Below are 14,738 nucleotides of genomic sequence, written 5' to 3'. Positions count from 1 at the left end.
TGAGCATTACTTTACTAGCTTGTGAGATAAGTGCAATTGTGCAGTAGTTTGAATTCTTTGGCATTGCCTTTCTTTGGGATTGGAATGAAAACTGACCATTTAAAGTCCTGTGGCCACTGCTGAGTTTTCCAAATTTGCTGGTATATTGAGTGCAGCACTTTCACAGCACCATCTTTTAGGATTTGAAATAACTCAACTGGAATTCCATCACCTCTACTAGCTTTGTTTGTAGTGATGCTTCCTAAGGCCCATTTGACTTCACATTCCAGGATGTCTGGCTCTAGGTGAGTGATCACACCATCGTGATTATCTGGGTCGTGAAGATCTTTTTTGTACAGGTCTTCTGTGTATTCTTGCCTCCTCTTCTTAATATCTTCTGCTTCTGTTAGGTCCATACCATTTCTGTCCTTTATTGAGTCCATCTTTGCATGAAATGTTCCCTTGGTATCTCTAATTATCTTGAAGAGATCTCTAGTCTTTCCCATTCTATTATTTTCCTCTATTTCTTTGCACTGATCACTGAGGAAGGCTTTCTTATCTCTCCTTGCTATTCTCTGGAACTCTGCATTCAAATGGGTATATCTTTCCTTTTCTCCTTTGCTTTTCGCTTCTCTTCTTTTCACAGCTATTTGTAAGTCCTCCTCAGACAGCCATTTTTCTTTTTTGCATTTCTTTTTCTTGGGGATGGTCTTGATCCCTGTCTCCTGTACAATGTCACAAACCTCCGTCCATAGTTCATCAGGCACTCTGTCTATCAGATCTAGTCCCTTAAATCTATTTGTCACTTCCACTGTATAGTCATAATGGATTTGATTTAGGTCATACCTGAATGGTCTAGTGGTTTTCCCCACTTTCTTCAATTTATGTCTGAATTTGGTAATAAGGATTTTATGATCTGAGCCACAGTCAGCTCCTGGTCTTGTTTTTGCTGACTGTATAGAGCTTCTCCATCTTTGGCTACAAAGAATATAATCAATCTGATTTTGGTGTTGACCATCTGGTGATGTCCATGTGTAGAGTCTTCTCTTGTGTTCTTGGAAGAGGGTGCTTGCTATGACCAGTTTGTTCTCTTGGCAAAACCTTATTAGCCTTTTTGCCCTGCTTCATTCTGTACTCCAAGGCCAAATTTGCCTGTTACTCCAGGTGTTTCTTGACTTCCTACTTTTGCATTCCAGTCACCTATAATGAAAAGGACATCTTTTTTGGGTGTCAGTTCTAAAAGGTCTTATAGGTCTTCATAGAACCATTCAACTTCAACTTCTTCAGCGTTTACTGGTCGGGGCATAGACTTGGATTACCATGATATCGAATGGTTTGCCTTGGAAACAGAGATCATTCTGTTGTTCTTGAGACTGCATCCAAGTACTGCATTTCAGACACTTGTTGATGGCTACTCCATTTCTTCTAAGGGATTCTTGCCCACTGGAGTAGATTAATGGTCATCTGAGTTAAATTCACCCATTCCAGTCCATTTTAGTTCACTGATTCCTAGATGTTGATGTTCACTCTTGCCATCTCCTGTTTGACCACTTCCTATTTGCCTTGATTCATGGACCTAACATTCCAGGTTCCTATGCAATATTGCTCTTTACAGCATCAGACCTTGCTTCTATCACCAGTCACATCCACCACTGGGTGTCATTTTTGCTTTGGCTCCATCCGTTCATTCTTTCTGGAGTTATTTCTATTTCTTCACTGATCTCCAGTAGCATATTGGGAACCTACCGACCTGGGGAGTTCATCGTTCAGTGTCCCATCTTTTTGCCTTTTCATACTGTTCATGGGGTTCTTAAGGCAAGAATACTGAGTGGTTTGCCATTGCCTTCTCCAGTGGACCACGTTTTGTCAGAACTCTCCACCATGACCCGTCCATCTTGGGTGGCCCTACATGTGGCATGGCTTGCTGCTGCTGCTATTGCTGCTGAGTCACTTCAGTCGTGTCCGACTCTGTGCGACCCCATAGACGGCAGCCCACCAGGCTCCCCCGTCCCTGGGATTCTCCAGGCAAGAACACTGGAGTGGGTTGCCACTTCCTTCTCCGATGCATGAAAGTGAAGTCAGTTGTGTCCGACTCAGCGACCCCATGGACTGCAGCCCACCAGGCTGCTCTGTCCATGGGATTTCCCAGGCAAGAACGCTGGAGTGGGGTGACGGCATGGCATAGTTTCATTTAGTCAAGGCTGTGGTCCGTGTGATCAGACTGGCTAATTTTCTGCAATTATGGTTTCAGTCTGTCTGCCCTCTGATGCCCTCTCTCAGTGCCTACCGTCTTAGCGGGGTTTCTCTTACCTTGGACATGGGGTATCTCCTCACGGCCACCACTCCTGACCTTGGATGTGGGGTATATCTTGATGTGTGGCCTTTTATCCAGCTTCCTTCACTTATCATGTTTTCAAGATTCATCAGATTTTGATTCAACAAAGGAGCCACCTTGGATCAAACCACACACCTGGGACACAGGTGTCCAGGCTTGTTCTTATTACCCTTCAAAGAACGATTGCTAACTTGCTCACTTACCTGATGATACATTTCACTTTACTTGTTTTGGTCATGCATTTTGACAAGAAACTCTGGAATCTTGAGTTCATTCATTGAAACATTCAAGCAATTTACGGAGATCAGACAAACCTGGCTTTCCTTAAAGCGCCTCCATAGCTGGCTTCTATGCAGAGTGGGGGCTTCCATTCAGTTGAAGACACATAAGAGATGCAAGGGAGATGTGCAGGCCCATGTGTACACAGGCAGAGACTTAAGTTCTGTGTCTACATGAGCCAAAGAACTCCAAGGAGACAAAGGCATGGGCAGTTCTCACCCAGGGCCTCCAAGGAAAAGCAACAATGATTTTGAAATTCTGGTCCAGAAGTTGAGAGATTAAAATTGCTCTAAATCACTGAATTCGTGGTAATCTGTTGAGGCACTCAGAGGAAACAAATACACACAGCACTCGAACTCCTGATCCTGGAGGCTTCCTGGCCCACACTGCTGCTTAACAAAAACCTGTGGAGCACATCTGTGCTGCGAACATTCCTTAGGAAGGACTTGGATCTCTCCTTGTTTCGTGGGAAACAAAAATTTACTGAACTTGAACTCACTTTTTCCATTCTGATTTGCTTCCCTGACTAAAATTTAGCAACTTGGATTAGACCGGGGATCCAAGTTTCCTTTATATATTCTGGAATTAGAGTAAACGGAATCTATGATCTTCCTTACTGAAATTAAGACATTCTAAGCCTAAATAGCCACAGTGATCCATTTTCTCTTGGCAAGGCTGGCCTTGTTTTGGTAATGGGGTTAAAGTTCTAGTCTTCTGATTTAGCTGAAGTTCAGTATGAACATATCCAGGAGTAAAAGGGGAGGAAAAGAACCAACTAAAACATGTGGATACCATATTGCTTATGTTGACTACAGAAATGTCTATTATTACTGCCAAGAAGGATGGATAGTGTAAAATTTACTGTCATTTAAACCTGAAGGAGCTGGGGCGGTGGGGAGAGGGAGGCTGCCTCAGGGTCTCTAAGTTCACTATGACAGAAGGTTGCGGGAAGGGGATTCTAACACTGAAAGGGAGGCCCAGAAAGCAGCTGGTGAACTTGCTGACTGTATACAATGCAGGGGACCGGGTGTGGGCTGCAGGTCCTTTTGTTGACCAGCCACTAAACTGTTTCCACGTGTAGACCAAGAAACAGAGGTTTGAAGGGAACGTGGGTTCCTTCACCCCGAGTTAATTCTCCTCATCTTTGTAGTGAGGAAACATCTATACAGACCCTACAGCCCATTTCCAAACTGTAACGTGATATTCAGCATCCCTGGCTGTCACTATGTTCTTTTTTCCCCCTTCAATCTTTCTCATTCCTACAGTTCCTGCCAGTTTGGGAGGCAGAAAGAACCACATGAAAAAGGCTAAGAGCACGTGCACTTCAGAGCAATCTTAATAGGAGTCTACCCCACACACTCTGTATGGCTTCAAAGTCTGTTGCTCTCTTTAGAATGCCCAATTCTCTGATTGGCAAGTTAATCTTTTAAATAGGTATGAATCTGGAAGGTGGTATAAACAAATGTTTTAATTTGGGAATTTACTAACAAACAGGAAATTCTGTTCTTAAATGTTAGCCAGGGAAGCTATATATGATGTTCACAGAAACTAACTCTGCTTTTTACATACTTATGTATTGATATAGAAATAAATTACATTCAACTATACAAACAATAAAATATTTCTAATCATACCGTAGTGTATTAAGGCATGCAATGAAAAACTTGAGAAGTCTAGGGATATCAAAGGTAATGTTCCATTATCATTAGCCTGAGGCACACAGACCTGAGATACTTGGTAATGACCTGACTGTAAACATCCTTCAGAATTTTATCATGTGGTGCAAATCTGACCTTGTGATCTATTAAAAGTTAACTGTAGCCAGTGGTGTTTAACTGGTACACTTGACAATTAGTATCATCAAAGTATAGTTAGAATAAGACTAAACAGACTTAAGTCTTTTGAAAGGGGGGAATAAATTGGCAAAGACAAAATCCTGACCGAGTCGTCTAAGGGCCTCAGTTTACTGTTAACAGAAAGCCCGTGGAATCCAGTGGCTTTCTAGGACAGCTCTCTTAAAGGCAGTGACGCAGGATCCAGGGCTGCCATCACCACGGCAGGAGAGAGAGCTGCATGGCCTCCCCTTGTGGTCCCTTGGTCAGAACCAGCCGCATGGGACTCGCTGCCTACAGTAGTAGGTGGGGAGGTGGGAGAGAATGCACAGGTACTGAACGAGCAGGAAATGACTCTGTAATGTAAGACAGAACAAGTTTTGAGACATTCACAGTTCAAATGCAAACATCCTTTCAAGTATGGTGGGAAACAGGGACACAGTCAGGGACCGACCGGTCACTTTTCTGAATGCTTCTGTCAAGGCAGCACTGAAGGCAAAGGGCTGCTTCCTGCTGGGGGAGAACTGGGTTCTATCACTCAGCCTTACTTTGGTTTTTTTTGGCATTCTATTTCCACTTTCAGCATGTAATAATATATAAGCAGATGGCTTTACTCGCTTCCTTTTTTAGTCAAAGGAAAGCAATTACACAAACATGTATGGCAAATGATGAGCTCCTCTTTCCGTATTACGTGGACAAGTCAGACATAACGTACTATAGCTAATGTGAACAAATCTGCCCAACTATCTTTTGTATCTTATGGTTGACACAAATAGAAAGAACTCTAGATACCCACTCAATGTAACTTGACTGTTCAATGAGCTTATACCATGCACATATGTGTCTACACTCAAGCTATCTTCTTGGCCTTTTTAAAGACATACATATATACCACACGAGTTATAAAGCAAGTTGCTTTTGTGTTTCTAAGTTGTTCACACAAACACAGAAACAAAATCTGAATTACTGCCTCAAAGTTAAGTCTGGCTGCTCGGAGCTCAAGAGCTCTATCTTCCTGCTGGAAGTCCCCTACATCCCTCCCTCCAGACAGACATGACGCCTACCCTTCCCTAACACAGTAACACCAAACACAACCCAATGTTTTAAGTGTACATCATACATTTATTACCAACAACCCTCTCAACTCCAAAATTGGGCACAGGGATTAAAAATAAAAATTCATTGCACTACTTAGTAAAGCATTACTAGTAACTTTCATAAAAAATGTACAAACTTTGTTAAAAATTTATCAAGCCTTCAAATGATTTGGTTACAGATATTTATAATACGTACATTTAAAACTATATGTTAACTGATACAATGGAGTATGATTTGAGGAAATGACTCAGCAAATGATTCCAAAATACACCCCTGTGAGCTTTCCATAATCTGAAACAAACAGCAAAATGAGGTAACCAAATGTACCAACAGGGGGAAAATAGCTTTCTAATAAAGGCCTAAAGATATCTGTGAAAACTATTTTCATGAGTTGGTAGATCTCATTTAAAATATTATAAGAGGCCCAAATATAAGAATCTTAACAAATCACATTTCAGAGAGTGTATAAAATCTAAATAGGCTTTCACATTTTCTAGATTTTGCTTGAAAAAATTCAGGACAGAAAACCCTAATGAGATCTTGATACCTGGAGGCCTTGTTTTTCATTTTTTTCTTTTTGGGGAAGAGGGGGTGCTAAAAACAAACAAAGGTGGTATTTCATGCAAAGGAAAACAAAAAACACAGCAGAGTTAAGGTGGTAAAGCCAATATTGTTTTAGGAGGAAAGGGGAAGAAGGCAAGAAACAATCTGCCTGCTATCTGGTGCATCACCTAAGGAGTCCACAGCTGGGTACAAATCAACCGTTCTTTCTCTGCTGCTAGCCACACGGTTGCTAACTGTGGCTAGGCTGAGCTGGTTCGGAACACATGCATGTACGCTCCTAACACAAACTAACTACTTAATGAGCAAATCTGCACACATCTCTAAGAGCCCCATGCGAAGAAAAGACATTCCCAAAGAGAGATCAGCCACAAGAGTGCAACAATTCTGGATTTTACCAAAACAGACCCTGCTGCCTCCTAAATTGCCAACGGCCTCTCAGAAATTTAATGGAAAAGGGGTATATGACAAGAATTCATCATCCCAGGGAGGGAAGAAAGAGCTACTTTTCCTAGTCATTAGTACAGTGTGCCTTGTTAATTAAGTATCTATATAAATTAGAAAAAGTGCTTTACTTGCATGCTTCAATAAAATGAATACTGAGTGTAGTAATGTTATGTTAGATCTGTACAGATATAAATTTTTTGCAGCTATATAAAAGAGTCTATGTATAAGATGGGCTTTTGCCATTTTAAACATGATTTTTTAATTAAAAAAAATAAAGATTAAACTATACGTGATTTGTAATGTAGTTGATTATTACGCCAATAATTTTGGTCTTTAACACACTTTATTCATTATGAACAGGTAGGGAATACTCTAATGATTTAAAAGTAACATGTGCATTTTACCACTGTTTAGATGTATTTCTGATGCACTGACAAATACAGGGGCAAACAAACTATGCAAAATCCTACTTGTAGGACGAGATAGAGGCAACAGTGTCTGGAAAAGGGCAAAATTGTGCTTCTGTGTGAATTGACTTTACTGAACTCTAAGCTGTGATGAGCTTACAGTCTTCAAGGGAAGGCAAGGAGCATGGCAGTAACAAGTAGTTAACACTGTCTGAGCAGAAAACGGACACAGAGCCGACTGAACGCTGAGGCCGGCAGCACGTCGTCGCGGTCCTGACCGCAGGGCTGCAGCGCGTGCTGCTGCAAACGGAGCGAGGATGTCAGCGGACGGAGAGGCAGACAGCGGTGAGCACACCGGGAGAATGAGAGGGGAATCCACACACTGCTGGGAAAAATGACTTTAAACAATCTCAATTACGCTCAAGGAACCTATCAAAAAAAGAAAGAAACCCGCGCAGCTATGTATTCTTTTCAGAGCAACTAAACGCAGGTCAATTCCTGTTTTACAGCACTGTTTTGTACACAGAAATCAAATCTTCATTTATCCTGCAAGTATTCTGGACACCTGTTATATTAATTTTTTTCTCATTCAACAAAAAAGAAAAGTGATAAAACATCAAAGCACACCAGGTCTAGGGAACTCGAGCCGTCACAGCACTTGATCCATCCTGGAAATGAGGATTTCCATGAGAAGCACGTCTCCTGAGGGGGGAAGAACTAGACAACTTTCAGAACTGGAGCTTGGCAGAACAGAAATATAGTTTTCTTCAAACAGTTTAGTTGCCTGTGGGAGCTAGAACAAATAACATATCAGAAGTCAAGCTGAGTTAACAGATTTTTTTCTGGTGGAAGCAGAGGTGGTGACACTTCATGGGACCAGTGGTGTTCTTAGAAATATATTACTCAAACATCTTCAGAATAGACTACAAACCGAAACATTAAAAGAAAAAAGAATCACAAGCACTTCCGGCTAAGAAGCTCACTGAAAATGTGAAGGGAAACCAAGAGAGTATCAACATTCAAATCACTGATTGAAATGCTAATATTGCTAACTGATGATGTATGATATTGCACCTTCTTTTGGAAACAGCAAGTTGGAAATTTAAAAATTTCTTTTTCACGACAAAATCAAAATTTCAGGTTCATGGAGTGAGAATCTATTACACTTTTTCCTTAAGTGACCCAGTTGGGACTACCAACGAAGAGAAGGTGACAGCTGCCTGAAGCAAAGGAAGAAGGCTTTTCTCATTCCACTCACTGGGAGGGGAGGGATGGAGTATTCGATGCTCATAGTTGATGCACCTTAGCGATCAGTGTGCAACAGCAAACACGAGGGGAAAAACCAGTGTACAGTACTAGTGCTGTTTAAATAACACACCAGAGTATACATTGCAGCATAATTAAAACTACACACACATTCTTGGTACATGCTGGTATATAGGATCTCATACACACATTAGCTACCATGCCCTCACACAAGTAGTTTCACACATTCTCTCTCTCACACACACAGATACATTTACCATCAACAGTCATACGCTGCACTCATTTCCACTCACAGTTTCTGAAGGCTCTATATAAGGTAGATTGCTATATCATCTGGAGCTACCACTTTTTATGAAAGCACATGCTAAAAGATCACGTCCACTGTAATCTTGCAGCAACACTCGGAATGATCACACAAAAACCAGGGAATGTTAGTGCACACACAAAATTAAGCTAAAGAAAAAGTCTTTGGAGTTCCAATCACACGGTTAGTATAACAATCCCGTAATTGTGAAGACTAATTGTAAGCTTTTATAGTTGATTAAGTCACACAGTGCAAAGAAAGGTCCATTGACCCTTTTGGTGAGGGAGGCCGGGAGCCACACAGACTGCGTTCAATGGACAGTCCGTATATACACGTGACGAGGAACACCCAAAATGAATTTGTGCTCTTAGGCTGGTCATTCTGAATCCCGATGCACTTCTGAAGCATCAGCTCGGCAGATTGGGCAAGTACGATTTGCCTGAAACACAGAAGAGAGCACCTGTCTGAATTTTGACTTACATAGTGAAACATATTGAAAGCAACAGAACTATTTTACTTTCCACATAGTTTTTACATTCTTTGTTCCGTTAAGAAAGTACAGTCATTTAATCTCTTAAAAATACTCCACAAATCTCTAAAACAATAATAGCCTATGAATAATTCTTTATTTGGTTTGTTTTAACACAGACAAGACTACCCATCACCACTTCAGACAAATGTGGCTTAAAATTAAAACCCCATCTCAACAAATGCCACTACCATTCGTCGTGCTGCTAAAATCAGAAACAGAAGCAACACCTGCTCTCTTATGTTCTACAAAGCGTTTTTTACCAAATGCTCTCATTTCTACATCATGATAGCTCTCAAGTCAAGTACTCCTCTTTTCATCCAGCTTCTACTACTTGTTCTCCATCTGGCCCAGTACATCCTTATTTCATCAACCTCCTCTATTACCTTCTTCAAAGAGTGGCCGTGATCTTTCTGAAACATGCTTTCGGGATCCAGGCCAAACTCCCGCACGCTTCACAGTGACTCCGCAGAAAGCCGACTCCTGGCTTCACCTCTGAATACCCTCTCTTGCTCCTCTCCCCCGCACTCTAGCCATCGGCCACATGGAACCCATGTGTTCCTGGTCATCCTGTTCTCACATGTCAGGGCTATGCATATATAAGAAGTTCGTTTTCTAAAAAGCTTAGACTCTTTACCTTTAGGATTCAGTTTGGACAAAACTGGGTACTCTTAATCTGTGCTCACATGGAAGACTGATTCTTTTTTAACTCATCTGTCTTCCTCACCAATTGTCAAGTTATCTAAGCCAGTATTATCATCTCCTAGTCAGAATAATCTAAAACAAACCAACCCTAAAGTTGACTTAAATTATTTTACTGTATCACATTTTTATCCTACTATTAAAAAAAAATTCTTTTGGCCACACCCGACTGCATGTGTGACTTTAGCTCTCCAACCAGGGATTGAACCTGCGCCCCCTGCATTGGAAGGCAGTCTTAACCCCAGACTGCCAGTGAAGTCCCTTTATCCTACTATTAAAAAAAAAAAAAGAAGAAAAGAAGAAGTCCCTGAAATAATTTCACCCTGGCATACTATCAGAATTTGTGTCTTTGGAATTTTCCCTCCCATATACACAAAGGAGAAAATGGTCAGAATTATGAAAGCTGTGTTTCAATTTAAGCACCCTCCACCAAACCATGGACTTACTCTACATGAAACTATGGTCAGTAAGAGAAAATTCAATGTCATTCTTTTCAGATGCCATCATTTTACCTTAAGCCATTTGTCGACACACTTGGCATGGAACTCATGGTTACAGGGTAAAACTCTAAGTAGCTGCCTTGACTCAAAATCACACATGCATACTACACACCTGAAATAAACCAGAAAGATTGTTTAACCATAAAATCAAGTAGTTTCTATTTTGTTACAGCTATCGAAACCATAAAGCCACTTACTATCTCACTTATCAAAATACCATTTAAATTTTAAGACTAAAATAATCATCTCACATATCAAATACCATCTAAACTTTAAAACTAAAATAATCTATCAAACACCTTAAAAAAAGCATGATGTTAAAACATTTAATAAGAGTGCTTTGTTTTGCTTAGTGACAGATCATCAAGAAAATACCTGGTTTAACATCCAAGCTAGGCTTAATAATGAAGATACTATTATAGTCAACACTGTTGAAACAGCTGAATATTCATATGCAAAAGAATGTAGTTGGACTCCTACCTCACACAATATATGAAATTAACTAAAAAATGAAAAACCTAAATATAAGAGCTAAAAACTGTTAAACTCTTAGAGAAAATACAAGTGTAGATCTTCACGACCTTGGAATAGGCAGTTCAGTTCAGTCGCTCAGTCATGTCCGACTCTCTGTGACCCCATGGACTGCAGCACATCAGGTCTCCCTGTCCATCACCAACTCCTGGAGTTTACTCAAGCTCATGTCCATTGAGTCAGTGATGCCATCCAACTATCTCATCCCCTTCTCCTCCTGCCTTCAATCTTTCCCAGCATCAGGGTCTTTTCAAATGAGTCAGTTCAGATCAGGTGGCCAAACTATTGGAGTTTCAGCTTCAGCATCAGTTCTTCCAATGAATATTCAGGACTGATTTCCTTGAAGATGGACTGGTTGGATCTCCTTGCAGTCCAAGGGACTCTCAAGAGTCTTCTCCAACACCACAGTTCAAAAGCATCAATTCTTTGGCGTTCAGCTTTCTTTATGGTCCAACACTGACATCCACACATGACCACTGGAAAAACCACAGCCTTGACTAGACGGACCTTTGTTGGCAAAGTAATGTCTCTGCTTTTTAATATGCTGTCTAGGTTGGTCATAACTTTTCTTCGAAGGAGCAAGCGTCTTTTAATTTCATGGCTGCAGTCACCATCTGTAGTGGTTTTGGATCCCCAAAAAATAAAGTCAGCTGCTGTTTCCCCATCTATTTGCCATGAAGTGATAGGATCTGATGCCATGATCTTAGTTTGAGCTTTAAACCAACTTTTTCACTCTCCTCTTTCATTTTTATCAAAAGGCTCTTTAATTCTTCTTCACTTTCTGCCATAAGGGTGGTGTCATCTGCATATCTGAGGTTATTGATATTTCTCCCAGCAATCTTGATTCTAGCTTGTGCTTCATCCAGCCCAGCGTTTCTCATGATGTACTCTGCATATAAGTTAAATAAGCAGGGTGACAATATACAGCCTTGACATACTCCTTTCCCGATTTGGAATCGGTCTGTTGTTCCATGTCCAGTTCTAACTGTTCCTTCCTGACCTGCATACAGATTTCTCAGGAGGCAGGTCAGGTGGTCTGGTATTCCCATCTCTTGAAGAATCTTCCAGTTTGTTGTGATCCACACAGTCAAAGGCTTTCGTGTAGTCAATAAAGCAGAAGTAAATGGTTTTCTGGAACTCTCTTGCTTTTTCAGTGATCCAACGGATATTGGCAATTTGATCTCTAGTTCCTCTGCCTTTTCTAAATCCAGCTTGACCATCTGGAAGTTCACGGTTCATGTACTGTTGAAGTCTGGCTTGGAGAATTTTGAGCATTACTTTACTAGCGTGTGAGATGAATGCAATTGTGAGGTAGTTTGAGCATTCTTTGGCATTGCCTTTCTTTGGGATTGGAATGAAAACTGACCTTTTCCAGTCCTATGGGCACTGCTGAGTTTTCCAAATTTGCTGGCATACTGAGTGCAGCACTTCCACAGTATCATCTTTTAGGGTTTGAAATAGCTCAACTGGAATGCCATCACCTCCACTAGCTTTGTTTGTAGAGATGCTTCCTAAGACCCTCTTGACTTCACATTCACACCATCGTGAGTGTGAATCGTGGAGTGATCTCACCATCGTGGTTATCTGGGTCATGAAAATTGTTTTTGTACAGTTCTTCTGTGTATTCTTGCCGCCTCTTCTTAACATCTTCTGCTTCTGGTAGGTTCATACCACTTCTGTCCTTTATTGAGTCCATCTTTGCATGAAATATTCCCTTGGTATCTCTACTTTCCTTGAAGAGATCTCTAGTCTTTCCCATTCTATTGTTTCCCTCTATCTTTATATTGGTCACTGAGGAAGGCTTTCTTATCTCTCTTGCTATTCTGTGGAACTCTGCATTTGAATAGGCAATGGTTTCTTAAACATGATATCAAAAGCGTAAGAAACCACCACCAAAAAAGGCATATAAATAAATTAACTTTATCCTTTAAAATAACGAGGGGTACTAAAGATGCTTTATAAATCTAAAATGAAAAGACAACTCACAGAATTAAAGATATTTTTGAAAATCATGTGTCTTACAAGGACCTATACATATAAAATATAAATAACTCCTACAACTCAATAAAGGCAACCCAATTAAAAAACAAAGAATGTGAATACACATTTCTCCAAAGAGAATGGCCAGTAAGTATAGTAAGAGCTCAACATCACTAGCCCAGCTGGAAAATGAAAACCAAAACCTCAAGAGATAACACTTCACTCCCACTAGGGCTGCTAGAATCAAAAGACAGACAATAACAAGCGTTGGTGAGGATATGAAGAAAAGGAAACTTCTGTACGCTGCTGGTGGGAATGTAAAATGGTGTAGCGCATTAGGAATGAAATGATACAAGCTACAGTATGGTGGTCCTTGAAAACATTATGCTAAATCAAAGAAGCCAGACCCAAAAGACCCCATGTTATATTGGTTCCATTTATATGAAATGTCCAGATCAGGCCAATCTATGGAGATAAAAGTAAATTAGTGGGGGGCTGAGTCAGGGCTTTAGAGGGCTGGGGAGAAATGGGGAGTGGCTATTAATTGATAAAGTATTTCTACTGGGGGTGATGAAAATGATATCAATTTGACTGTGATGATGGACGACTGGATTGTACACTTTAAATGTGAACTCTATTTCAGTAGAGGTGCTATTAAGAAAGATGCTATAATCAGCAGAATCTTTGGGGAAACCCCCCAAATGTTACAGGTATGAGACTTTTCGATCTAATACAAAACATCCTAGAGTTAAAAACCATGAAGATTTCTAGGCAACATAAAAGTCCAGAACAGCACTGTCTAGAACCTTCTCAGGTGATAGAAATGCCATACACCTCCATCTCTGATACAGCATCACTGGCTAGTGCAACTAAAAATTTTAACTTCAACAGCTATCTTATTGGACAGCACAAGCCTAGACTATGAAAACAGTCACTACTTTCCTGCATCAAGTTATCTTTGACTTTCAAGCTTTTATTTCATGAAAGTGGAAAAGGAAATTTAATACAGAAAGATGTCAGAAAAATGTACTTACAAAGTCTGTTCTGACTGGTGGTTGTTAGGATTGAACCGGTAAGAAGGAAGCTGTTCGATGTCTGCTTTAGTCAGTCCTCGAGGCTTGGCCTCTCCCAGTCGCTCTGCTAGGTTTAACAGGGCCTACAGAGGGAAAGAAAGACATATCTGCATATCCTTCTTTGAATTTTATATTCAGACATGTTTATTTTTTAAAACTAGCTTTATTATGGAAAAATTTTAAATATACACTGAAGTAGAAAAATAGTATAAAGAAATTACTTCCATATGCCTATTACCCAGGCTCAACAGGTCATGGCTAATTTTATTTCATTTTTCACTGTCCACTCCTACACCCACATTATTTTGAAAGAAATCTAAAGCGTGGTATTTCACTGGTAAGACAGTTCTGCTTTTAAGTCTAAGGCAGTCCGCCAGCCTCAGCGTTTTGGACACTGGAGGCGTGGGTGAAGGTGTGCTGCGGGGGGTTGTCCTATGTGCGGCAGGATGTTCAGCAGTAACCCAGGCCTCTACACTATCTGCGGTGGCGCAGCACTGAAGAATCTGCCTGCAGTGCAGGAGCTGCAGGAGACCCGGGTTCGATCCCTGGGTTGGGAAGATCCCCTGGAGAAGGGAATGGCAATCTGCTCCAGTATTCCTGCCTGGAGAATCCCATGGACAGAGGAGCCTGGCAAGGAGGATTGCCAAGAGTCAGATACGACTGAAGCAACTCAGCACATGTGCGCTGGTCTATACAAAAGATCTCCAGACTTTGCTAAATACCTTTTTTTTTAATTTGATTTAGTCTTTTTTAATTTTTTTTTCCATTTTTTTTTATTAGCTGGAGGCTAGTTACTTTACAATATTGCGGTGTTTTCTGCCATACACTGACATGAATCAGCCATGGATTTACATGTATTCCCAATCCCAATGCCCCCTCCCGCCTCCCTCTCTATCCCATCCCTCTGGGTCTTCC

At 40.8% G+C, this 14,738-nt stretch overlaps 1 protein-coding gene across 13 annotated transcripts in view; it reads right to left on the bottom strand.

Moving 5' to 3' along the window:
• Positions 1-5,526: 5,526 nt before the first annotated feature.
• The window catches only part of RNF38 (ring finger protein 38), a 119,548-nt gene continuing 110,336 nt past the window's right edge, over positions 5,527-14,738 (bottom strand). For all 13 annotated transcript variants that reach the window (XM_070480257.1, XM_070480259.1, XM_070480258.1 and 10 more), the window contains 3 exons: positions 13,785-13,906; positions 10,252-10,351; positions 5,527-8,947 (listed from right to left, as the gene is read on the bottom strand). In XM_070480257.1, the coding sequence (XP_070336358.1) occupies positions 8,885-8,947; positions 10,252-10,351; positions 13,785-13,906 (285 nt within the window). In that variant the 3' untranslated portion in view covers positions 5,527-8,884. The remainder of the gene's footprint in view (positions 8,948-10,251; positions 10,352-13,784; positions 13,907-14,738) is intronic.

This window comes from Odocoileus virginianus, chromosome 18 (assembly GCF_023699985.2).
Source record: "Odocoileus virginianus isolate 20LAN1187 ecotype Illinois chromosome 18, Ovbor_1.2, whole genome shotgun sequence".
NCBI lineage: Eukaryota > Metazoa > Chordata > Mammalia > Artiodactyla > Cervidae > Odocoileus > Odocoileus virginianus.
The sequence above is the reverse complement of the archived record's forward strand: the minus strand, read 5'-3'. Positions and strand labels throughout refer to the sequence as shown.